General features: G+C 42.4%; 1 protein-coding gene across 1 annotated transcript; it reads right to left on the reverse strand.

Moving 5' to 3' along the window:
- Positions 1-675: 675 nt before the first annotated feature.
- LOC136520299 (probable beta-1,3-galactosyltransferase 2) lies at positions 676-5750 on the reverse strand. Its single transcript, XM_066513760.1, has 11 exons — positions 4746-5750; positions 3535-3631; positions 3370-3425; positions 3042-3235; positions 2898-2961; positions 2629-2701; positions 2414-2534; positions 2215-2302; positions 2010-2135; positions 1794-1903; positions 676-1262 (listed from the first exon to the last, which is right to left on the reverse strand). Exons 1-11 carry the CDS (start codon positions 4880-4882, stop codon positions 1114-1116), a joined length of 1215 nt encoding a protein of 404 aa, XP_066369857.1. The 5' UTR covers positions 4883-5750; the 3' UTR covers positions 676-1113.
- Positions 5751-25842: the final 20092 nt, after the last annotated feature.

Here is a 25842-nt window from a genome sequence, read left to right on the forward strand (position 1 = left end):
GGGGCTGGTTTCTTCGGCATCGGTCGAAGTGTAGACTCAGCGTCTATGTTAGACGTCGTTTCTTGTTTCTCCCCTCTCTTTCTTCAATAAATACATTGCCACATCAGCAAAAATCAATAAATAAAAGGGTAATAAATACACATAGAAACCATTGTAGAGTCTGCATTGGGAGTGCCCTTAGCTAGCTATGCATGGCGCCGGATGGTAGCTGGGGCAACGGGCAAGTGCCCCACCCTCACCCTGCCGTATGGGGTGGGGTGGTCCGCCTGTGTAACCGAGCTGTCTTTGGAGTCTACCAAATTGATAGCCAATTTTCTCCTTTCTTTTATAAATTTTATGATTCATATTTTTTCTACGTGTCTCATGAGTAATATTTAAGTAAAGACAAGCTGCGTTAGACTTAGACCATTCTTCGTGAAAGTTTCATGTCTCAGTTTTCAAGCCATCGTGAGTTAGAAACAGTATAGACAAATTTCATTCCCATGAAAATTTTATTATCTCTGTCTTCATCTATTATATTGTCAACTTATTTAATGCACATACCCGCGAGACTGGCTTTAGAGATCTCTAGTTAGCAGTTATGAAGATGACAGGATGACCATACGAAGTAACCGAGAATTCAATTTGAAAAAAAAAAAACTGAGAATTCAGCGCATAAAGTGAAATGAACTACTAACTTGGAGAAGAAACTTATTGTGCTATTTGAAATCAACCAGTAACATCGATGAGGATCTTTCCAAGAATGGTGGGGGGAGATGCCCTGTCTCCCTCTCCTTTCACTCTCTTCCTCATCACGATCCTCTCCTATCTTCTCTTTATGAGTAAAAACCTGGGATCTTTTCGAGCACCAAAAAAGAAAAGTCCCCTTACAATAATCCAATTCCTAAGCCAAAAACACCCAAAAAAAACAATCCCTCCTGTTTACCATAATGCATGTACACTTGAGTGTACATTGCGCTCTCAATCTCATGCTCTTCAGTCTGGTTCTGCACTTGCAGAGCAGAGTGAACCACCATATGCCTTCGGTGCCACACACTGTTGAGCCTTTTTTTTTTTGTATACGCACGTATGTATGTGCTTTCCTTGTATTATCTGGGCTTGGCGATCTTGGGTTTAAAACTTTGCATTCCAAATTGCATTCTCACTCTCACCGCAGCGCTGATGGACTTCCTTGATCCGATCAGCAGATTTGCAGATGCCACTGCAGCTCCAGTCGAACGACGCAGCGCACACGTTCCCCGCCTGCGCCTTCCATTCGCAATCTGCACAAGTTTGCCAAGCATAATTAGCTCAAACGCACCACAAAATCTGACTGGGGTTACTCTGTTCCATCAAATTCAAGTCAGTGCAAGTTCGGTGTGCATGTTAGGCAGAAAACCATTTCAGCTGACAGCTCTGCTCTTACGCTTGAACAGACATGACATGATGCGTCTTTGCCACTTCGGTTCTAAGGTAAAACGTTTCTTCATTTTGCAGCTTCAGATTCAATCATACCAGAAGTGTAACCCTCAAAAGGAAAGTTCAGACGTCTCATGTCATGACAGACTACTAAGATGGTTAACACAAACAATGTTGGCAAAGCACATGCTTGTGACAGCTGATGGCGCACCTACTCTCTGAAGTTGACCATCAACTACCCCAAACGGCCTGTTTCCCCCAAATAATCCATACATAGATCACGCATTCTGTGTATGCAAAAGACCAACCACCGATACGGTTGGAAGTCCACTTACATCACATGTTGACACCAACTGGTTATGCTAAACAAACCGATGGGAAAGCATCAGGTATACCTGGTGGCGTGCCGCAGCAAAGACGACGGTCATCGACGTGTTCGACGTCCAATCCGATGAACCAGGATCCCAGGGATACATCCTCATTAGCATATTTGTGCAGAACATGCCTGAAATGTCACCATCCAATCATCATGGTCAATGGCTTGCATCTCTTGTATTCCTAAAAGAAAACAGAAAGGAAGAACAGGGGAATATTGGAGTGGAACTGCTTACTGGTTGAGTGCTATGTAGGAGGCCAGATCTTTGGAGATGGCGTACAGCTGACCGGTCGCGTGTCGGAAGTATTTGTTTCCCCATTCGCCGAATTTCCAGTATTCAGGCTCGTGGTACCTTACGCCCCTAAAACAAGAACAAGAACATTTTATACTGCTGCTGCAACAACAGGCAGAGCTAATGGCAGCACTGAGACGAGACTTACTTCTGAGCTAGCACTGGGCCAGATTTCATGCATCCAACGTAAGCTCTAGGCTTGGAGCGATGCCTTGCTAGCGTGTTTCCAAGAGTTGCTGTAGTGCAGCAAAATCTTGTTAGTTTACTAGAGTATTTGCCGAGACCTGAATATGGAACGACACTACTGCACTGAAGAGTGAGATCAGAGGGTAATATTTTGCACACACCTATATTTACATGTACATCGTCGTCGACCTTGATGTAGTACTCTGCATCCCACATGGACACAGCTGCGACGAAGTACGCTTTGGTCTTTGCTGCCAGTTCCAGGTACCCTTCAACATGGTCCTGAATGATTGGGAACCATTGCATTCCAAGGATACTTCAGTTGAGCACGTGGACACAGACAGCTAACATCCTACTGAATCCAACGGAAATTTACCAGCCTCATTAAGTCCTCATGTTTCCTGTCCTCTGCATCAATTGCTCGATCAAGTATGCCGCCAGGAGTCGCACTAAGTGTATGACAAAACAGAAGTTTCTGAATTAGTAATAGTAAGTCTTTGTCCGACAACGTACAGTTACTACCTACTCTACTAGCAGTACATTTCAAGAAAATGTCACTGTGCTCATAACTGCATGAAGAAGAAAAAAATGCCCTTCTCTTCCTCATTTCAAGAAAAAAAGATGTCCCACATGAATTGAACTCACCTATGACCGATGACGAAGCGAATGATAATGCCCTTCTCTTCCTCCATCTTCCTCCTCTTCTCACCTGTTGTGGAAACCAAAAGTCAGAAAAATTACACTACAAGGAAGTGGATTTATTGGACGCACAAGATCCTGCAAATTAACCTTGAGGCATCCATGTAGCACGGACTGAGTCTCTTCTTTTCCGGCTGCTGAAGGCAGTGTTTATGCCAATGACCATGAAGTATTTCCGTTTCCCTGTGGATTCGGACATCGGGGCACCATTGAGCATGGATTCCTGTGACGCCTTTGCAGACGCTAGCTCCATTTCGAGGTTTGATATTGTTTTGTCCAGTGTCCTGGTTGATCACAGAAAAGAGTTTACTAAGCCTCAAGCTAAACAAATATGGCATGCTGTCAAGAGTGAACTGTTTTTTTTTTCTTTTCTGAAGAAACCGAGTGAACTGAATTTGCACCGTGGCCAGCTACTTACTGTATAACATCTTGTGTTCTTGGAACCTCTCCAGGAACGTATTTTGCGTCACCGATCTGTACAACGAGGAGAAAGTTTACAAACCTGTTCATGGTTCAGAGCAGAAGTCCAGTTCTACTTCTACCCAGAACACTGAAAAGCAAAACTGCAGTATACAATACATACGCTTTTGGGAGCACAGTCGCCGTCGACAAGGTTCATCTTTTCCACCTCGAGTGTCGACCTCCTGATGATCTCTTTCGGCTCCGGCAACGTCCACATCCTGCATCAATCAGTCGTTCAGCACTTGCGTACTCAGTCGTTTAGCAGTTCTTTTTCGAAGTGCTGAAGAGTGGCACACTTTCAGGAGCCTGAACGTCTGGTGCCTGATAATAAAGATTCGAGTACTCGGACAGTTTTCTTATGGGGTAATGCAATCCGTCCAAGTACATTATAAACCTCTGACGGACAAACAAAAAATACTGCTGCATTCAACAGCAAGCTCCTCAAGAAACGGAAGCGCGAAAACCAATTGCAGGATCAACTTAAAGATGATCGATCAGCAGGAATGGTCAACAAGATTGGACCTTCCGGTCTGTGGCGTCTGTTCCTTTTTACCATCATCAACAAGCAAAAAAAAAAAAGATTTACCGCCTCTGCTGGTGGGCCCGGGGCCGGAGCAACCTCGGTGAAAGCAGAGGCCGCTGTGACTGTGCTGTCGGCGGGCCGGCGTCGACAGGTAGCGCTCGCCTTTCACGGAGGCGGACCGCAGTCCGCAGTCCGCAGTGCGCACGGGATACATGGTCCGTCCGCCTTACCTTACCTGCCGGCAATGCAAGTGCAACCGCAGCACGGCCGCAACCCCGAATCTTTGGCCAGGAAATAAAGGCGCTCGAAATTTCCACGTCCACCACGGGCGCCAGCCATCATTCGGGGCCCTCATGGTTTGGTTCCCCTGGTTTAGTGTTGCTTTGGTTGAGTGGAGAGAGTACTAGAATACGGGAGACGGAAGTACAGCAGCCGCAATAGTTGCAGGGAGGTACCCCCATTGAGCAGGGAAGAAGAGTGGACATGGATGGACACTCTGGAGTCTGGACAGGCTGCAAGAGAAGTTGGAATTGTGGGACGACGGCGAGGCAGGATCGGGAATTCGTGCTGTGACTTTGTGCCAGCTAATTAAATGATGAGGCCTACTAGTACTAGGCGAAGAGCCACGAGGGAGGTCGTGTGCTAGTTTGGGAAACAAGAAAAGGAGAAACAACAACGAATTTGTGGTGTCAACGAAGTTGCGCGTAGGATCATGGTTCATGGGTTATGAGATTCTTGTAAGAATGAACAAAACGCGGAGACGAATTGAAAGCACCAACTCACGAGCACAGGGAGGAGGAGGAGCGTACCTGTTGGTGAAGAGCAGGCCGATGCAGAAGCTGCCGAGGCAGAGGAGGAAGGTCCATTTCTTGGAGGTGGAGCCTCGCAGCACCAGCTCGTCTCCTCCTGCTCCCAATCCCCCACCCCTGCTCTTGTTGAAGCTCATCTTCCTCAATCTCGTTCCCAATCACTCTCTGCTCCTCTCTCTTTCTCTCTCGACGACCCCAGGGCCAGGGCTCTCCCTCTCTCTCAGTCTCAGCTCTGTAGGAGGCTCGTCAGGGCCCAACTGCTCCTCCCTCTCCGAGACCTCATGATCGCAGCCCAGGAACCGGAGGCACCAAGAAATGGTCCCTCTCCTCCTCCTCCTGCTCCTGCTGCTGCGGCAGTCGCTCTCTCTTTTGTCAAGAGCAAGTCTCTCTAGCTACTACCTTTCTTTCCTCGCCGACACTCTCTCTAGATTCCCCGGCTCCAGATGCCCAGGTCCTCCTCGCCTCCTGCGGGCTGCGGCTGCCACCACCAGCACCACTGGTTGGTGCCTTTGGGGTGAAGGGGAAGCTAGCTATCAGGCCAGCAGGCCAAGGAAGAAGAAAGGCAGGCAGAGGCAGCCACGGACACGACGCACCAACTGCGCGTGCGCGGGAAGAGGGAGGAGTGGAGTCCGGAGGCGAGGGAAGGGATCTCGATCGGCTTTGCTACGGAGTAGTCTCTTCTGAGCATCCTCCCTTGCCTTGTGGAGCCGAGCGCGCGGGCGGCCTCACTCTCGCTCGGAGATTATGTCGGTTTTGCCCACTCTGCCCTCCCCGGTGGTCAAGTCAATGGCGCCATCCTCTCTGCCCCTGTTTGCAAGTAAGCCCTCCCATGCCGGCCATGATCCTATCCCGTGTGTCCCGGGGGGTCGGGAACTGTGCGAGCGCTTAGTCTCTGACGAGATTCAGAATGTAGTTACGGTGTGTGTGCAAGTCAATTCTGTTGCGGTTTCTTTGAAAGAGCCCAAGAGTGGAGTTCTCGCTTCAGTTAGCTTGTGGTGAGTTTTAACTGCATCGACACACACAGCAGAATAAAATTCCCGTATATGGTGCACTTGTAGTCTTGTACAATTCAAATGGGGCAGGCGCTGTTGCCATGTGGCGGTAGTACGTGTAAATTACTACTACTACGAGGAAGTTTAGTGTTTTCTTTTTCCAAAGACAAAGATACTTCAAGGTTTCCCTCGTGATTTTGTGGTTGTGCTAGCTCCACTCCAACTTGATGATCATTTTACTTTTGTTTTAAGTCAAGCTTCTTAGCATTAAATAAGTTGTAATTATTTTTATTGAACTCTCCATCAAGTATATCTTGAGATAGTGCATTTGCTTCAACTTGTAGATGTTAATATACTGCCATAGTTCCAAATAAATTAACTTATAGAGTTTTCTTTAGCCAAATTTCCTTAGATTTGACCTCATTTTTATAGAAATGAGAACATAAATTTATGATACTAAATTAGTATCTAGTAATACGACTTGAAATATTTTTTTATAACGTGTGTATTTGGTGTCACAGATGTTGTACTATTCAATATTTGATTCAAATTTAAATAGGCTTAACATAGGGTACCAATAGACATTAATTTATTTTCAAGCGTTGGGGGCACTTTTGTAAAAATAGTTAAAGTAAAAAAAGTTTGACTTAGGATAAAACCCTATAGTTTGGACCAGATCAAGTATGCTTCAAAACAAGTACGATTATATTGAATAATAATAACCCTGCAACCAAAGGTAATAAAATATAAAAGGAACTGATCCCGAGTACCAAGAGTATGCTCTTGACCTTCTTTACCACCCTTTGTGAAGAGGCAAAGGATCTAGTTCCCTTCTCCACTACTACACTACTGAATACCGACGATAGTGCCGTGCGCTTTACATTTTTCTCGATCGATCACTTTTGTCTCTAGACATATATTATATTGATTGATTCCGATCCCCAGCCCCAAGCAATCTGACGAATCTCGCGCGCGTAGTGATAGATTTCCCCCAATCTTCGACGACACTGGAAACTCACCTCATGCATGGAGCATGGTCTCAAGCTTGGATCTGCTGCATCCTCCAGCTCCAGCAGGCACGTTATGATGATGTCGTTGTCGTCGAAGCGAGAGCAGCACAGATCGATCGAGCAGCGCTAGCTAGCTGGGATGGCCTACGTACGTACGTATGGGTATGGCCACAGTCGTATACAGCAACCGTACCAGGTGGCTAACGTGCACAAGAATATACGTATTGTTTAGCTCCAAGATCACCGGGCGACACGTACGTACAACGTACGCAGACGGACGAGGGACTGAACTGAATGCATGCTGGATCGGTCGGAGAGATCATGCGATGGGGGATCATGGATCGGAACGGAAGGGTGGCCGGCCGGCCGGCCAGCATGCATGCAATGAGTTGCGGCGGCAGGCAGGGGAGGGGTGGGAATGCGTGGCGCATGTGAGCAAAGGGCAGGTACAGGGTGGGCTGAGCCCAAAATCATTGTGTGGATCATTGTCTACCCGGCCGCTGGCCTCTAGATCCAGTTTTACTACTAGCACTAGCAGGGCGGGATCGGAGCAGGAGCTGGCTGGCCTTTTCTGTAGCATCCATGCATGAATATGTCTTCTTTATAATTTGGTCAGATTTCAAATGTTTGCCTTAGAAGAAACCTATAACGCATTAAATTTCGTAACGAATGGAATATATATCTCGATCTAGACGTGTCCTTGCTCAAGCATTTTGTTTGCTAATACATAGACTTTTCTTTTTGTTCTCGGTATTCAGATTATTTGGCCAATAAAAAAAAATTCTTTTCTTGCTACATTGAGATTGTTTCGTCAGTTTCTCTTTGTTCTTGGTGATAACTGAGACATGTAGGCTCCTTTTTCATCGAATTTTTTACTTTTTAGCCCTTTTTTTCGAAAGTTTCTCACAAATAGACCCCTGACGGAAAGAATTCAGAAAATGGACCCTAGCTCGGCGCCACCGTTGCTGGCGCCGAGCTCGGCGCCAGCGTCCCTGGCGCCGAGCCCCTGGGCTAGGGCAAACTTCCATGTAAGTTTGCCCCAGCCTAGGGGCTCGGCGCCAGGGACGTTGGCGCCGAGCTCGACGCCAGCATCGGTGGCGCCGAGCTAGGGTCTATTTTCTGAATTCTTTCCGCCAGGGGTCTATTTGTGAGAAACTTTCAAAAAAGGGCTAAAAAGTAAAAAATTCGGCCTTTTTCACATGTAACAATCGGTCGTTACATGTAACAGTGTGTGTTGCAACCACGTGCAGGCTCACATGCATGGAGCATGAAGACGATGCTCCCAACGGAAGTGCATTGAATCGTACGTAAGCAGTGGGCAGATTCCTTTTCGTGCCATGCCTACACATCAACAATCTCCTGGCCTACAGGGCTGAGCTCACAAGATGCTATGGGACGTCGCGCTGTTCTTGAAAAACTGTACAACGGATAAGATATGGAGATGCTTCTAGTTTACCAAAAATTAATGTATACTGGAGCTGCTCAAAAAACTAAAGTGAAATGATCTCGAAAGAGGTGCTAGTTGTCACATGGTTCAATTTCATTGACGCGCCAAAACTGAACATGGACTGTGGATGCAAGGATCTTCAGTTGTAGCTTTGGCTTTTGAAAAAGCTGCTGTGGGCTGTGGCTTTTGGAAAAGCCCGTTTGGTTAAGCAGCGATAGCTTTTGAAAAAGCTGTCTCACTTACAAGTGGGCCCCACATGTCATGCGCACATTGGATCTTCTTCTTCCTCTGGCCATCAGGGGATGCCCGAGGTCGCTGCAGCCAGTGGCGGATGTGGGATGCGGGATAAGGGGGGGCTAAAACAACAGAGATGTTGATTTGCACGAAGATTTAACGGTGAAATCAAATTTTTGCTACAGTAATTAGCATTGAAATCAAGAAATTAGGGGGGGCTGGAGCCCCCCCAGCCCCCCCTTTGGATCCGCCACTGGCTGCAGCTAGCCGCGCCCGCCGGGGCAGGTTGCGCCCACCGGCCAGGGATGGCCGCGCCGCGCCCGCCGGCTGGGGTTGGCTGCGGCGGAGCTGCTCCCTTTCACAACTTGCGAGGCGCCAGATGCCCAGGTCCTCCTCGCCTCCTGCGGGCTGCGGCTGCCACCACCAGCACCACTGGTTGGTGCCTTTGGGGTGAAGGGGAAGCTAGCTATCAGGCCAAGGAAGAAGAAAGGCAGGCAGAGGCAGCCACGGACACGACGCACCAACTGCGCGTGCGCGGGAAGAGGGAGGAGTGGAGTCCGGAGGCGAGGGAAGGGATCTCGATCGGCTTTGCTACGGAGTAGTCTCTTCTGAGGATCCTCCCTTGCCTTGTGGAGCCGAGCGCGCGGGCGGCCTCACTCTCGCTCGGAGATTTATTTATTCGGCACAGTGCCCGGCAACTTGATCCGGTCTGGTCTCGCAGTCGCAGCCTCGCACTGGGTGGTTAAGGGGAGTCCCGACTAAAGAAATCAGTAGTTTCTATAATATAGAATATCACACCAAAAAAGTACTGCTTTTTAACTTATGATTTCTTTGAGTAATAATTATTTTCTCTTTCTCTGTCCCAACTCTATCTTCTTCCTCCAATGGGAGTGCGGCACGAGTCCGCTAGAAACTGGTGGTTTCTCCCCCAATGACGATTTCATGGTTTCTTGGTGTATTGGGTCAAGAGAAGACCTGATTTCTTCATTAGAAAACAATTTCTAGGATTTTTGTTCTCTTTCTTCATTAATTACGTTGCCATGTCAGCGTTTACCTACGTGGCAAGTCATTTAATAGGGATAGAAACCATCATCAATACACAATTCGGACCGCCCTAAGTGGGCACCATTAATAGCATAAACTTATTAATTTCTTCATGTTGGGGGTCTATGTGGGTGCAAGCGGTAGAGTCTTACCGCCTGTGACCGGAAGGTCCCGGGTTCGAGTCGCGGTCTCCTCGCATTGCATAGGCGAGGGTAAGGCTTGCCACTAACACCCTTCCTCAGATCCCGCACGGAGCGGGAGCTCTCTGCACTGGGGACGCCCTTTTTTTAAATGGGACAGTGTGTATAATAAGGGTCAAGTGGCACCATTAATGGGGTTTGTGCTGTGGCCTGCACCAGAGTGTAGTTAGGGGAGTTTGAACTGCCGCGAGGAAATGTCGGTTTTGCCCCCTCTGCCCTCCCCGGTGGTCAAGTCAATGGCGCCATCCTCTCTGCCCCTGTTTGCAAGTAAGCCCTCCCATGCCGGCCATGATCCTATCCCGTGTGTCCCGGGGGGTCGGGAACTGTGCGTGCGTTTAGTCTCTGACGAGATTCAGAATGTAGTTACGGTGTGTGTGCAAGTCAATTCTGTTGCGGTTTCTTTGGAATTCTCGCTTCAGTTAGCTTGTGGTGAGTTTTAACTGCATCGACACACACAGCAGAATAAAATTCCCGTATATGGTGCACTTGTAGTCTTGTACAATTCAAATGGGGCAGGCGCTGTTGCCATGTGGCGGTAGTACGTGTAAATTACTACTACGAGGAAGTTTAGTTTTTTCTTTTTCCAAAGACAAAGATACTTCAAGGTTTCCCTCGTGACTTTGTGGTTGTGCTAGCTCCACTCCAACTTGATGATCATTTTACTTTTGTTTTAAGTCAAGCTTCTTAGCATTAAATAAGTTGTAATTATTTTTATTGAACTCTCCATCAAGTATATCTTGAGATAGTGCATTTGCTTCAACTTGTAGATGTTAATATACTGCCATAGTTCCAAATAAATTAACTTATAGAGTTTTCTTTAGTCAACTTTCCTTAGATTTGACCTCATTTTTATAGAAATGAGAACATAAATTTATGATACTAAATTAGTATCTAGTAATACGACTTGAAATATATTTTTATAACGTATGTATTTGGTGTCACAGATGTTGTACTATTCAATATTTGATTCAAATTTAAATAGGCTTAACATAGGGTACCAATAGACATTAATTTATTTTCAAGCGTTGGGGGTACTTTTGTAAAAAATAGTTAAAGTCAAAAAAAGTTTGACTTAGCATAAAACCCTATAGTTTGGACCAGATCAAGTATGCTTCAAAACAAGTACGATTATATTGAATAATAATAACCCTGCAACCAAAGGTAATAAAATATAAAAGGAACTGATCCCGAGTACCAAGAGTATGCTCCTGACCTTCTTTACCACCCTTTGTGAAGAGGCAAAGGATCTAGTTCCCTTCTCCACTACTACACTACTGAATACCGACGATAGTGCCGTGCGCTACATTTTTCTCGATCGATCACTTTTGTCTCTAGACATATATTATATTGATTGATTCCGATCCCCAGCCCCAAGCAATCTGACGAATCTCGCGCGCGTAGTGATAGATTTCCCCCAATCTTCGACGACACTGGAAACTCACCTCATGCATGGAGCATGGTCTCAAGCTTGGATCTGCTGCATCCTCCAGCTCCAGCAGGCACGTTATGATGATGTCGTTGTCGTCGAAGCGAGAGCAGCACAGATCGATCGAGCAGCGCTAGCTAGCTGGGATGGCCTACGTACGTACGTATGGGTATGGCCACAGTCGTATACAGCAACCGTACCAGGTGGCTAACGTGCACAAGAATATACGTACTTGTTTAGCTCCAAGATCACCGGGCGACACGTACGTACAGCGTACGCAGACGGACGAGGGACTGAACTGAATGCATGCTGGATCGGTCGGAGATATCATGCGATGGGGGATCATGGATCGGAACGGAAGGGTGGCCGGCCGGCCGGCCAGCATGCATGCAATGAGTTGCGGCGGCAGGCAGGGGAGGGGTGGGCATGCGTGGCGCATGTGAGCAAAGGGCAGGTACAGGGTGGGCTGAGCCCAAAATCATTGTGTGGCTCATTGTCTACCCGGCCGCTGGCCTCTAGATCCAGTTTTACTACTAGCACTAGCAGGGCGGGATCGGAGCAGGAGCTGGCTGGCCTTTTCTGTAGCATCCATGCATGAATATGTCTTCTTTATAATTTGGTCAGATTTCAAATGTTTGCCTTAGAAGAAACCTATAACGCATTAAATTTCGTAACGAATGGAATATATATCTCGATCTAGACGTGTCCTTGCTCAAGCATTTTGTTTGCTAATACATAGACTTTTCTTTTTGTTCTCGGTATTCAGATTATTTGGCCAATAAAAAAAATTCTTTTCTTGCTACATTGAGATTGTTTCGTCAGTTTCTCTTTGTTCTTGGTGATAACTGAGACATGTAGGCTCCTTTTTCACATGTAACAATCGGTCGTTACATGTAACAGTGTGTGTTGCAACCACGTGCAGGCTCACATGCATGGAGCATGGAGACGATGCTCCCAACCGAAGTGCATTGAATCGTACGTAAGCAGTGGGCAGATTCCTTTTCGTACCATGCCTACACATCAACAATCTCCTGGCCTACAGGGCTGAGCTCACAAGATGCTATGGGACGTCGCGCTGTTCTTGAAAAACTGTACAACGGATAAGATATGGAGATGCTTCTAGTTTACCAAAAATTAATGTATACTGGAGCTGCTCAAAAAACTAAAGTGCAATGATCTCGAAAGAGGTGCTAGTTGTCACATGGTTCAATTTCATTGACGCGCCAAAACTGAACATGGACTGTGGATGCAAGGATCTTCAAGCCCGTTTGGTTGAGTTGTGGCTTTTGAAAAAGCTGCTGTAGCTTTGGCTTTTGAAAAAGCTGCTGTGGCTTTTGGAAAAGCCCGTTTGGTTAAGCAGCGGTAGCTTTTGGAAAAGCTGTCTCACTTACAAGTGGGCCCCACATGTCATGCGCACATTGGATCTTCTTCTTCCTCTAGCCATCAGGGGATGCCCGAGGTCGCTGCAGCTAGCCGCGCCCGCCGGGGCAGGTTGTGCCCACCGGCCAGGGATGGCCGCGCCGCGCCACGCCCGCCGGCTGGGGTTGGCTGCGGCGGAGCTGCTCCCTTTCACGACTTGCGAGGCCGCGCGACGGAGCTGCTCGCGTGAAGGGGCTCGCCCCTAGGAGCCGCGCCCGCAGGAGCCGTGCCCCAGGGCCACGAGCTCGAGCTCGCCGGAGAGGGAGGGGGTCACCGGCGAGGGAGTGGTCCGCGTCCGTCGCTCCTCTGCTAGCTGCTACTCACGTTCGGAGGATGTGCCGCCGTCGGAGTGGAGAGGGGCGACGGGACTTGCCGGAGTGGGGAGTGGGGACGGGAGCTCGCCGGAGTGGGCAGTAGGGAAGTGGACTCGCCGGAGTCGGAAGGATGTTGTCCGCTCGCGAGATGCGGAAGCGGAAGGGGGCGACGGGCGAAGCACGATGCGGAATAGAAATAGAGCGAATCATTATTTTCTTCTCCATAACCAGTGGCAGGTGGATAATTTTTTGGCTCAAAAGCCAGTGAAAGCAGGGGGAGAGGTACTTTTGGATTTGTACTAAGATGAAAGATGCTTTTGAGCAAAAGTTGATGTGGCTTTTGGGCCCTTTGGTTGAGCTTTTGGCTTTTGGGGCAAAAGCCACAGCCAAAAACCCAACCAAACAAGACCTAAATGTGCCTAATAAGAACATCTCCAATTGTTGTTCAATTAATAATCCACTTCATCCTCACAAAACTGTTGCATTAGGAAAAGGTGGAGTAATTTTCTTACTCCAGCAGTCTCCCAATACCTTTCTCTTTTCGTTTGTCGCTGCTACTATATATCCCTTCTCTACTCAAATAAAAGGGGAGTTACACCTCCCTGAATTCCTCTTTATCTTTGGCACAAACCCCCCAACTGCATCTTCCTCCCCCTAATTGTGCCATGCCCCTGGGCTCTAGCTACACTACTTCACTAGCTCAGAGCGCCACCGAAGTATGGCAGGAGGTTGGTTCTGGCTCAACCATCATCTCCGCGCAACGCCACCCCTTTGCGAACCCCCTCTTTCTTTCCCTCAAATTAGGTGCTACCCATGGAGACACCCTCAGCTGCTCATTGACAATGACCGATGCTTCACTCATGCAAGCTCGGATAGGACCATCTCGTACGTGTTGCCGGGTTCGGAACTGGGCACGCTACTGGAAGTTGAAGGGGGCAACGCTAGGTCTAGAGTAGGCCACGTAGTGTTGAGGGTTGAAGGGGTGCCTTTGAATCATTGTATGCCTCTATCTCCGCCGACCAAATAGACAGTGGCTCCTCTACAGGCCAAATGAACAAGTCATGTTGACTCGAAAGGCCAAATCCACTTGATAGAATTCGACAGGAAACCCACAGTGCTCGTCTCCGCTGGCTCACCGTGTTAGCTTATCCATAGATGGTAGCTAAGGTTTGTCCATGGGTCTTGTTACTTGGTGGAGGTTGTCGAGGATGGCTCCATGTTGTCTATTGCTTCTTAAGATCTTGTTTGGTGAGTCCAGTCTCTACTCTGGCAAAATATTTGAGAAGTATGTGTATGTATGTGTTTCTAAATTCCAATGAGGTGGAATAATTAATCATCTATTCTCCCCTTCTGTCTTGTGTTAATAGACTACTCAAAAAACATTTTGTAGGTGGATAAATATGATTTGTACACGCGGATAGATTAACATCTTTGTCTTTGGCCAAGAACCTATGGAAATGACCCGGTTTTATAGGCAGATAAAAATCCACCTCTGGAAATCGACGTCTAGCTGAGGTTGCTTAACATGGCCAAATCTAAAACTAGATCTTTAAAGATGTTGGACTAAGATGACTGCCTCTGGAAATTAGTTAAAATCCAAAGAAGGAAAAAGGAAATAAGTTTTTGATAGGGGATCACAAGCCATACAATTTTTCACATGAATTTTGTGTGGATGCATCTTCTAGGATTTGAACGTAGGACCTTTCTATGTGCATGTAGCATCTTTACCATTTCATCTACAAAAGCACTCCTTGATTAGACAAGGGATACTCTTTTGAGTTGACCTATCTAAACTTGTATTGAGTAATTGGCACTATACGTGAAAAGGCTGTGTACTACAAAGTTGTATATCTCGAGCATTGCAACTTCAGTATAAAGTGTGTTCTATCAGAGACCATTTAAAAAATTCAAATTTTCATTATTAAATAGATATGATAACTTCTAATAAATGCCCAAAATGATCTCACATTAGATAATTCTCAATTATAAAGTTTAGATTGTTTAGCCCTACATTTTTTTTGCAAAGTTCATCTTCATCGGTCTTTATATCCAACGTTATTAATTTATATGTGTGTTCTCTATTTTTAGAGGCTGTCGTTTAAGACTATTGCCTCTAAAATTGGATTGGTAAATACAATTTCTTAAACCATTTGGCTTTGTAAATAGCAATCACAAGAATGACATTTCTAGAGGTGATCACATGCATAACCCTATTTCCACAAGTGTCTGTATTAAAACGACTACATCTATAAATCTATTTACAGATGATGTGGCACTAGCCATAGACCCCCTTGCATATTGCATAAGCAGATAACGAGTTTGTGGATGAAGTCACTAGGATTGTTGTTTCTCGGCGATCTCATTCACTTCTCCAATGAGTCAATGCCAGATCACATTCCCACATCTTTAGCCAGGTGTGGTCATTGAGAAAAAAGAATTTGTATGCCTTGCTTGCAAACTTTACTTAGCTACACTCTCCATTTTAAATTGTAATACATTTTGGCTTTTCTACATACATCGCTTTTATTTTTTAATGGAAGATACATTGTTTTTACGACATATATATGTATCTAGACATAGTGTATATCTAAATGCATAACAAAAGCTATGTATCTAGAAAAGCTGAAACTTTTTATAATTTGAAATGGAGGTAGTATTATTTTTCCGAAATACAAAGTACTTCATATCCAAACAGGGCGCCAACTTCTCTGTAGAAGCTCGGAGTCGAAGCTTGCTGAATTGGCACCCAAAACATCATTATTGGCAGATTGTGGCACTAGTTGTTGTTTACAATTAAGCAGTGGTAATCTGTCCATCCAGTGTGTGTGTGTGTGTGTGTGTGTGTGTGTGTGTGTGTATATATATATATATATATATATATATATATATATATATATATATATATATATATATATATGCAACTTGGAGGAATTCTCCATTTGACTAAAACAAAATTCCAGGCGGAAAAGTCATCAATGTTGCAAAAACATAAACAAGAGTGGTACGCAGGTTCTTGATTATTATTATATATTTGCAGGCCATGTGTATACTCTTCGTCCATTGATCGATGGATCAAGTATTGACCGGCCGGCCGCCTTGTCGGGATATAAATCCAGAATTCGTGTACGTAATAATAACTAAACAAGCACATGACGTTTCAGTTAGTTAACTAACTGGCCGACAATACGTACTGTTTCTCAATGTGACCTAACCATTTTGTATTGTAGTGAAACACAGAACCGAAACATCAGCATTCAACTGTACAATGTACATGTTGAAATGTCAAGAAACTAAAATATAAAACCCCACAAGGCTCCAAGCTAGACTCTATAGATTATAGAAGAGACCAGAAGAGAGAATTATTGACACGTAATGTAAACAAGTATGATCATGCATGTAGAGCTCACATGCATTTGTTGCACCAACCAAACGTGAGAAGGTAATAGTGGGCCAGATCCAAACTGAGTGGAGCCAGCCTTGTATTACAAGGCAATTAGCACAGGCCTTAGTACACATGCATGCTTGTTGCCGTTTGGACAAACATATTTGCGAGATTGTTATGCATAGCCAGGGTGGTTTTTCTGGTAGAAAGATATTGTAAGACAGTTTCATACATTACTAGGACAGTATGTAGGACTCTGTACCCCGCCCCATTTCTCAAGTTGATGTACCAACCATGCTGGGGTTGAAGACAATGACCTTCTCTGGTTGGTGCTCCACGTGGTGAGGCCCCAGGAAAGCAACCAAGCGTATCCTGCCACTACATGAAGCAGCAGCTCTTTTATTTCGTTTTGAAAGAATTTTTTGCATCTGCTAGATATATATGTATGCATAGATCCATCAACAATACATGTAAGAGCATCTCTATAATAGCTTCTTAAGAAACACTAGCTTATTAAATCATGGATTGTACCAAGTGCCAAAAATGAGTATATATAGGAATTGCAATATTTTGTTGCTAATAAAAGATTAAAAGAAAAGACCCACCACGAGTTTTTCCTTGCGCAGTCTCTCTGATATGATGTTCACACGCTACCCTGGAATTAGATATATCAAAATACATAGCATTTGGCCTTGTGTATCGTGTATGTCACTAGAAATGAGCATCTTGTACTATGTATAGCACACATGTCGAGGTTCATGAAATTTTAAGTCTGATTATGAATTTATTCAGAGGGGGAAATGCATTTGAGAAGGGTGGAATGCGACAACCTACCGCGTCAAGCCATATGAATCGTACAATTCAAAATTGAATACGTTTAAACATGTGACAACTAATGATGTTATTGTTGTTAACACGGAACATCTACGTAAAAGACAAGGGTCAGATAGTCCCAGGGCATTTCTGCTTAAGATAGAAGGTAACCTTCTCACACAGGTCGATAAAACCCCTCGAACTTCTGTCTCACTCATAAAAAGCGACAGTGTTGCCCCTGTCTCACTCATATACAGCGTGTTCCACATGTGAGAACCTGAGGCTGTCCTTAGACCTATGTTCGTGGGATAGACGAGAGGATTTTTTTTAACCTCAATCCTAGCCTTCGCTCATGGAACATCTACATCTCATGTGGTGTGCTGATGTGTTCTGTCAAATTTTGGAAACATTGGAGGCTCATTAACTAATTAATTTGAGCGAAGAAAGAGAACAAGTGAAATTATTTCTTCGAACACTTGGAAATTGTAACCCAGCAATATATAGGAGATGGCCTGTAACACCCTAAAAATGGTCTCTTTTGAAATAGATGTAAAATGATTTAATTATGTATTTTTGTGCTCATGAAAACATAGGAAAATAATTTTTTTTGTTAAATTAAAATCCATCATAGGGTGTAGCAACATTTTTGTGCATATGCTGGTGCATTTATGTTTTTGTAATGTTTGGTTTTGACCAAAGTTCAAAATGAATTCAAACCGTTTTTAAAATGGATTTGAAAAGGCTTTGAAATAAAAGAAAAACAAAATAAAAAACTGTCACCATTTCAGTTTTGGCCGGAAGGCCCAAACCCTCTCTCCCGTGGCCTGCTCCTCTTTCTCCCCTCTCCTAACACGCAGGCCCAGCTCGGCATCTAATCCCGTAGGCCCAACGCGACCCCAGCCGAAGCCCAGGTCCCTCTTCCTCTTCACGGGCCAACCAGGCCGGCCCAGCAACCATGCTGCGTAGGCACGCTCCCCTCCTCTCTCCCTTTGGCTGACCGCTGGGACCCGCGCCTCCTTCCATCGATAGGTGGGCCCGCCCTATCAGCGTCGTCCCTCACCTCTCGCTCGTCCCCAACCCGGACTCTGTTTCGATTTGGATACCGCCACCGCCCCGATTTCCGTGGGATTTGGCGTGCGTGCCACGTGAGGCCCCTATAAAAGGTAGCCCCAGGTGTGCTGCCCCGTTCCCAACCCTAATCGCAAGCTGCCGCCCTCGTCTCGAGCCGCAAGAGCAGCCGCAAACCCTAAGCATCGCCGCCGCGCTTCGGTCTGCCGCTTCCCTGTTTTGTCGCCGACGCGAGCCTCTCCTAAGCTTCGCCTGAGGGTAAGGAACCCATAGGTACCTCTCTTGCTCTCCCTCTCGCTGTCCGTCTCTTGCTTCGCATCGCCGAAGTTGCGCCGGTCAACCCGAGCTGTCGGGTCGAGCCTCGCGCTACCCCCGCGCGCCTACGCTTCTAGCTGACCCCACCGGCGAGTTCGTTGTGCACCGTTCTCCCTCCCCGTGCTCTCCTCGTGGCCGATGATGCCCGAAACGTCGAAATTGAAGAACTCTGGCGAGGTCTCTCACCGCCAACCATGGCCAGACACCGCACCGGCCACTGTGCCAGCAGCTTCACTCTCCCTCTCTCTGATCTAATCTAGATCATCCAATCTTGATCCAACAGCCTAGATTCACCCATACCCCTTCGTCAGGCACTTTTGCTAAAGAGTCCCTACACTTTCTAGTAATTCCACCCGCCGTCCTCAGTTTTGATTTAATTCTGAATTTATTTGTTTTAATTCAAAAAATAGTTCAATTATTTACAAATCTGCCATTGACTTTGTTTTTGCCATAAAATCTCCGTTCTAACTCCGATTTGATCCGTTTGAGTTGCGTTAGTTTCGTAATGACGTAATATACGTGATAGTAACCTTGTTTAACATGTTTTATGGTTTTAAATAAAATATTAACTTAATCAATCTATATGCAATTAGTTTTTCAATTAAAAGTAACTTGGGCTTTCCACCTCGGTCTTTTATAAATAAAATAAGATAGGATGTATCTTGATTTTCCAAATCAAGTATAAATTGGCTTAAGTCAACTTAGATGTTTCTCAAAAATATCTTATATATGCTTTTATACATTTAAAATAAATGAAGCATATAGTTTTCTTCTTCTTATATAAAGTAAATTCTTCGATAGTCGTTTCTTATTCATTGTAGCTCTGATTAGAGTACTTTTTCACGTCTGTGTGTTCGTAACAATGTGTAGATTAATTTTCAATTATTGATTGATGTATTATTCTAATCTAGTCATATTTGAATGTTATGTATGTCTGTTTGGATGCTTGTGTGGTGCTTTATGATCTTGTCCAATTAGTGAGCTTTACGTGGTAAACAAGAAGGAGATCCTTTGAAGCTTTGGACTAGAAGAAGGATCTAAGACAAGTATAGCATGGGATCATCCTTGTTGTCCCATTCACTTTAATCACTTAAATTCATACTGCATGTGTTTCCTTGTTACCATTAGGGATTACCTAGCTTTGAACTTATACCTTGTCACCCTTGGGGCCTTGGGTTAATGCATTGGGTAGTATGAAGCTAGTGCTCCACTTAAACGATGATCTTGAAACTTGACTAATGATATATGCAATAAATATTAAAATATGCTTTTTAGCAACTTGACTTAAGAGGGCTGGAGCATTGGATTTTATGGTGCTCTAGATTCCTCTCCCTAAGGACTTATATGTAAGTGGTCACCGGGACTTACAGTACAACTGTGAGGGCTACATGACTCTGGCTTTAGTCTAGTATGAGGACCTTTTCTAGCTTATTAGTGGTTACCTTTATGGCGCAAGAGGGGTTTGACGAGTCAGGTATAGGACAACCTCTGTTCCTATATGTATAGCTATGAAGGAATTATGTCATTCAAAAGGGGGTTCCTACATCTGCTTGCCAATTGAAATCCTAGCGGTCCTAATTTGTTAGACGAACCTTTGAAAGACTTCATAGTGACCCCTGTCTTCCTACCTTAGAAGTGTTTTGGAAGTTATAAACCAGGCATATGGGTACCATGACTCACACTGAAAAGTGTGCAACCTCAACAGAGTATAAAACTGGTATATCAGCTGTGCTCACGATCATGAGCGGCCTTAGAACTCTTACGGAATAGATGATCATTAATGGTTAATTGTTTATGCTATTTATTATTCATGTTTACCTGATTATGTGTTTACATAGGCTTATGATAAACTTGTTGCTACCCAATTACTAAAAATCGTAGTTAAACCAGTGTCAATCTTTTGAGCCTCATGAACCCCACCCATGTTATATTTGTTGAGTACGACATGTACTTACGCTTGCCCTTACACTTTACTTGGATAAAAAATCTGGATAAGTACCAGATTACTAGAGTTTGAAGAAGTTAGACTTGTGATCAACCAGTCAGTTGTCCCTGTGGATTTGGAGTCTTAATCGAAAGATCAGAGTTGTATATCCTATGTTTGTGTCTAAGGTTATCTTCTTTAAACTAAGTACGTTATATATTAAGTATTATATTTTGATATTACCCGTATTTATAGCTATATGTGAGATTTGACTTTCTGGACTTACATATAGTGTGTATCTGGTTTTGTTCTTAAAATCAGGTGCTACGTGGCCTAATTTAAAATTACATGTTTTAGAATGTATGGTACTTATCTTTAGCTTGTGCAGGTTAATAATATAAAATGGGTTGTTTATAGGGATGAAAACGGATCGGATACAAACGGATATCACTCATATTATATTTGTTTTCATATTTTTGTTCGGATTCGGATTCGGACACGGATAGCGTTCGGATACATATACGAATACGGATTGACTCGGTTACGGATACGAATAATGAGTATCGAATACGGTATGAATCGGATTCGGAGAAGGTCGGATACAAATATCTATTCGGATATTGAGTAAAAGCAGCATATATATAGTTCATTTTTTCATTTGAGAAAGTTTGAACAAAATGTAGTTCAAATTTCACAAGTGTGTGACATGGTTTCAGAAAGTCTATATGAGATTCAAGAATTTGTGACTAGTATTTGATAAAACTTTCTCAAATGGGAAAATGAGCTATGTAACAATTGTAGATCTTGCTGAGATGATCAAACTTGGTATTCAGAGTTTTTTTATCAGAGGTCATTTAGTGTCTTATTTGAGCAAGTTTGACCAAGTCAAATTTGGTTAAATGAAAAAACAACACTTTGACTCTAGTATTATGAACTCTAAATGACTTCAAATTGAAACGTTTTGAATACCAAGTTTGTTCAACTCATCAAGATCTACAATTGTTGTTTTGGTCAACTTTCCATTTGAGATAGTTTGGACGGTTCAAATTTGTGATTTTTAAATTTCGACACCTACAAACTAGTTTTCGGAACCCTAGACTGTCTCAAATTGAAAAGTTTTGAATACCAAGTTTGTTCAGATCATCAAGATCTACAATCCTTATATAGGCCATTTTTTCATTTGAGAAAGTTTGAATAAAATATAGTTCAAATTTCACAAGTGTGTGACATAGTTTTAGAAAGTCTATATGAGATTCAAGAATTTGTGACTAGTGTTTGATAAAACTTTCTCAAATGATAAAATGAGCTATGTAACAATTGTAGATCTTGCTGAGATGATCAAACTTGGTATTCAGAGTTTTTTCATCTGAGGTCATTTAGTGTCTCATTTGAGCAAGTTTGACCAAGTCAAATTTGGTCAAATGAAAAAACAACACTTTAACTCTAGTATTATGAACTCTAAATGACTTCAAATAGAAACGTTTTGAGTACTAAGTTTGTTCAACTCATCAAGATCTACAATTATTGTTTTGGTCAACTTTCCATTTGAGATAGTTTGGACGGTTCAAATTTGTGATTTTTAAATTTCGACGCCTACAAACTAGTTTTCAAAACCCTAGATTGTCTCAAATTGAAAAGTTTTGAATACCAAGTTTGTTAAGCTCATCAAGATCTACAATACTTATATAGGCCATTTTTCATTTGAGAAAATTTGAACAAAATGTAATTCAAATTTCACAAGTGTGTGACATGGTTTCAGAAAAGTCTATATGAGATTCAAGAATTTGTGACTAGTGTTTGATAAAACTTTCTCAAATGGGAAAATGAGCTATGTAACAATTGTAGATCTTGCTGAGATGATCAAACTTGGTATTCAGAGTTTTTTCATCTGAGGTCATTTAGTGTCTCATTTGAGCAAGTTTGACCAAGTCAAATTTGGTCAAATAAAAAAACAACACTTTGACTCTAGTATTATGAACTCTAAATGACTTCGGATTAAAAAGTTTTGAATATCAAGTTTGTTAAACTCATCAAGATCTACGATTGTTGTTTTGGTCAACTTTCCATTTGAGATAGTTTGGATGGTTCAAATTTGTGATTTTTAAATTTTAACGCCTACAAACTAGTTTTCGGAACCCTAGATTGTCTCAAATTGAAAAGTTTTGAATACCAAGTTTGTTCAGATCATCAAGATCTACAATCCTTATATAGGACATTTTTTTATTTGAGAAAGTTTGAACAAAATATAGTTCAAATTTCACAAGTGTGTGACATAGTTTTAGAAAGTCTATATGAGATTTAAGAATTTATGACTAGTGTTTGATAAAACTTTCTCAAATGACAAAATGAGCTATGTAACAATTGTAGATCTTGCTGAGATGATCAAACTTGGTATTAAGAGTTTTTTCATCTGAGGTCATTTAGTGTCTCATTTGAGCAAGTTTGACCAAGTCAAATTTGGTCAAATGAAAAAACGACACTTTGACTCTAGTATTATGAACTCTAAATGACTTCAAATTGGAAAGTTTTGAATACCATGTTTGTTCAACTCATCACGATCTACAATTGTTGTTTTGGTCAACTTTCCATTTGAGATAGTTTGGATGGTTCAAATTTGTGATTTTTAAATTTTGACGCCTACAAACTAGTTTTTGGAACCCTAGATTGTCTCAAATTGAAAAGTTTTGAATACCAAGTTTGTTTAGCTCATCAAGATCTACAATCCTTATATAGGCCATTTTTTCATTTGAGAAAATTTGAACAAAATGTAATTCAAATTTCACAAGTGTGTGACATGGTTTTAGAAAGTCTATATGAGATTCAAGAATTTATGACTAGTGTTTGATAAAACTTTCTCAAATGACAAAATGAGCTATATAACAATTGTATATCTTGCTGAGATGATCAAACTTGGTATTCAGAGTTTTTTCATCTGAGGTCATTTAGTGTCTCATTTGAGCAAGTTTGACCAAGTCAAATTTGGTCAAATGAAAAAAATAACACTTTGACTCTAGTATTATGAACTCTAAATGACTTCAAATTGAAAAGTTTTGAATACCAAGTTTGTTCAACTTCTCAAGATATACAATTGTTGTTTTGGTCAACTTTCCATTTGAGATAGTTTGGGCGGTTCAAATTTGTGATTTTTAAATTTCGACGCCTACAAACTAGTTTTCGGAACCCTAGATTGTCTCAAATTGAAAAGTTTTGAATACCAAGTTTGTTCAGCTCATCAAGATCTACAATCCTTATATAGGCCATTTTTTTCATTTGAGAAAGTTTGAAAAATATCCGGATAATATCCGTTTTAATAATCCGGATATATCCGATAATTATCCGGATTATCCGATATCCGCCGGATATCGATGATATTACATCCGTATTTGATATCCGCCTAAGATATCCGTTTTATTATCCGTATCCGAAAAAAATTACGGATATCCGAGTAACTATCCAGATAAGTGTTCATATTTATTCGGTCGAACGGACGGTCGAATAAATATCCGTACCGTTTTCATCCATAGTTGTTTATAACAAAACAATATATATGTTGAATTTTGTGAGATAAAACCTAATAAATTATTTGTTATGATGAATAGAAAAGTTAAATGATTGGGAACGGGTTTTGACCAGCCACCCTAAACCGAATGGCAGCACAAGAAAACTTATTACATCGACGCGACAAACATGATTTGGTTGCGTCCTGCGAGCTGGAGCGGCAAAAAATGTTACACATCTAAAAATATAGTTTTTGGTAGATTATTTGTAAATATTATTTAAAAATTGGTTACATAAAAATAAAAAATATCAAAGACAAGATGATACTCCCTCCATTCTAAATTATAAGTCGCTTTGACTTTTTAGTTCATCTATTTTACTATGTATTTAGATATATTATTATATATCTAGACACATATATAGCAAAATGGATATACCAAAAAAAAGATTCAAAGCGACTTATAATTTAGAACAGAGAGAGTGCCATTTACTGCTACAGCAGAGATTTTTAGAGGTGGCTGGTGACCCTCTGTAGGGGCGGCTTTGCCAGCCGCCCGGAACGAAGGGTGGCAACAAATGCCAGAATTGTAGGGGCGATTGGCCAGCCACCCCTACAAATCAATTTTTTAGGGGCGGTTGAATATTTGTACGGGCGGCTGGATATTGAGCCGCCCCTATAAATTATTTTCCAGAAATTCACGAATCCAGGCCAAAAAATACGAAAAAATTGTTTTTTTAATCCGAGGCCCCCACCGGTCAGCTGCGTGCTCGCAAGTCGAAAGTCTCACATTTTTTGCGGCTGCCGGGTTCGAACCCGTGACCTCAGGCTCCCGCGTTCTCTCCTCTAACAACTCCATCCAATACTCACTTGTGTCCACATTGTATTTTGGTTCCGCACTTATTATCCTAAAATGAGCATAAATTGATTGTTTGAGGCTCTAAACGAATTCGAATAAAAAAGTTATCAACTACAAAGTTTTCTAACTTTTCGAGATCTACAACTTTTATTTTGATAGTTTCTCTATTCAAGGTTGTTTATAAAATTTGAATTTCAAATTGGAGAAATTCAAACATAGTTTTCCATAAAAAGATGATTTCGAATAGAAAAGTTATCGATTACAAAGTTTCATAACTTTTTGAAATCTACAACTTTCGTTTTCAGGCTCCCGTGTTCTCTCCTCTAACAACTCCATCCAATACTCACTTGTGTCCACATTGTATTTTGGTTCCGCACTTATTATCCTAAAATGAGCATAAATTGATTGTTTGAGGCTTTAAACGAATTCGAATAAAAAAGTTACCAACTACAAAGTTTTCTAACTTTTCGAGATCTACAACTTTCATTTTGATAGTTTCTCTATTCGAGGTTGTTTATAAAATTTGAATTTCAAATTAGAGAAATTCAAACATAGTTTTCCATAAAAAGATGATTTCGAATAGAAAAGTTATCAACTACAAAGTTTCATAACTTTTTGAAATCTACAACTTTCGTTTTTGCTATTTGTCCATCCGAGGTCGTTTAAAAAATTCAAATTTTAAATTTTTGAAAATTCAAACGTTGTTTTCCTTAACAAGATGATTTAAAATCAAAAAGTTGTCAACTATAAAGTTTCATAACTTTTTGGGATCTACAACTTTTATTTTGATAGTTTCTCCATATAAGGTTGTTTACAAAATTTGAATTTCAGATTTGAGAAATTCAAATGAAGGTTTCCTTGACAAGATGCTTTCAAATCGAAAAGTTGTCAACTATAAAGTTTCATAACTTTCTGAGATCTACAACTTTTATTTTGATCATTTGATCATTTATTCATCTGATATAGTGGTAGTAACATTGTTCACAAATGTTATATCTCCTTCTTATAGTTTATGAAACTATAACAGCGATATGTAAATTTTATGAACAATGTTACTACCACTTTATCGGATGAAGAAATGATCAAAATAAAAGTTGTAGATTTTAATGAGTTCTACAACTTTTATGTTCATGATGTTTTCAGCTGAAATCATT

The sequence above is a fragment of the Miscanthus floridulus genome, chromosome 2 (genome assembly GCF_019320115.1).
Source record: "Miscanthus floridulus cultivar M001 chromosome 2, ASM1932011v1, whole genome shotgun sequence".
Taxonomy (NCBI): Eukaryota; Viridiplantae; Streptophyta; class Magnoliopsida; order Poales; family Poaceae; genus Miscanthus; species Miscanthus floridulus.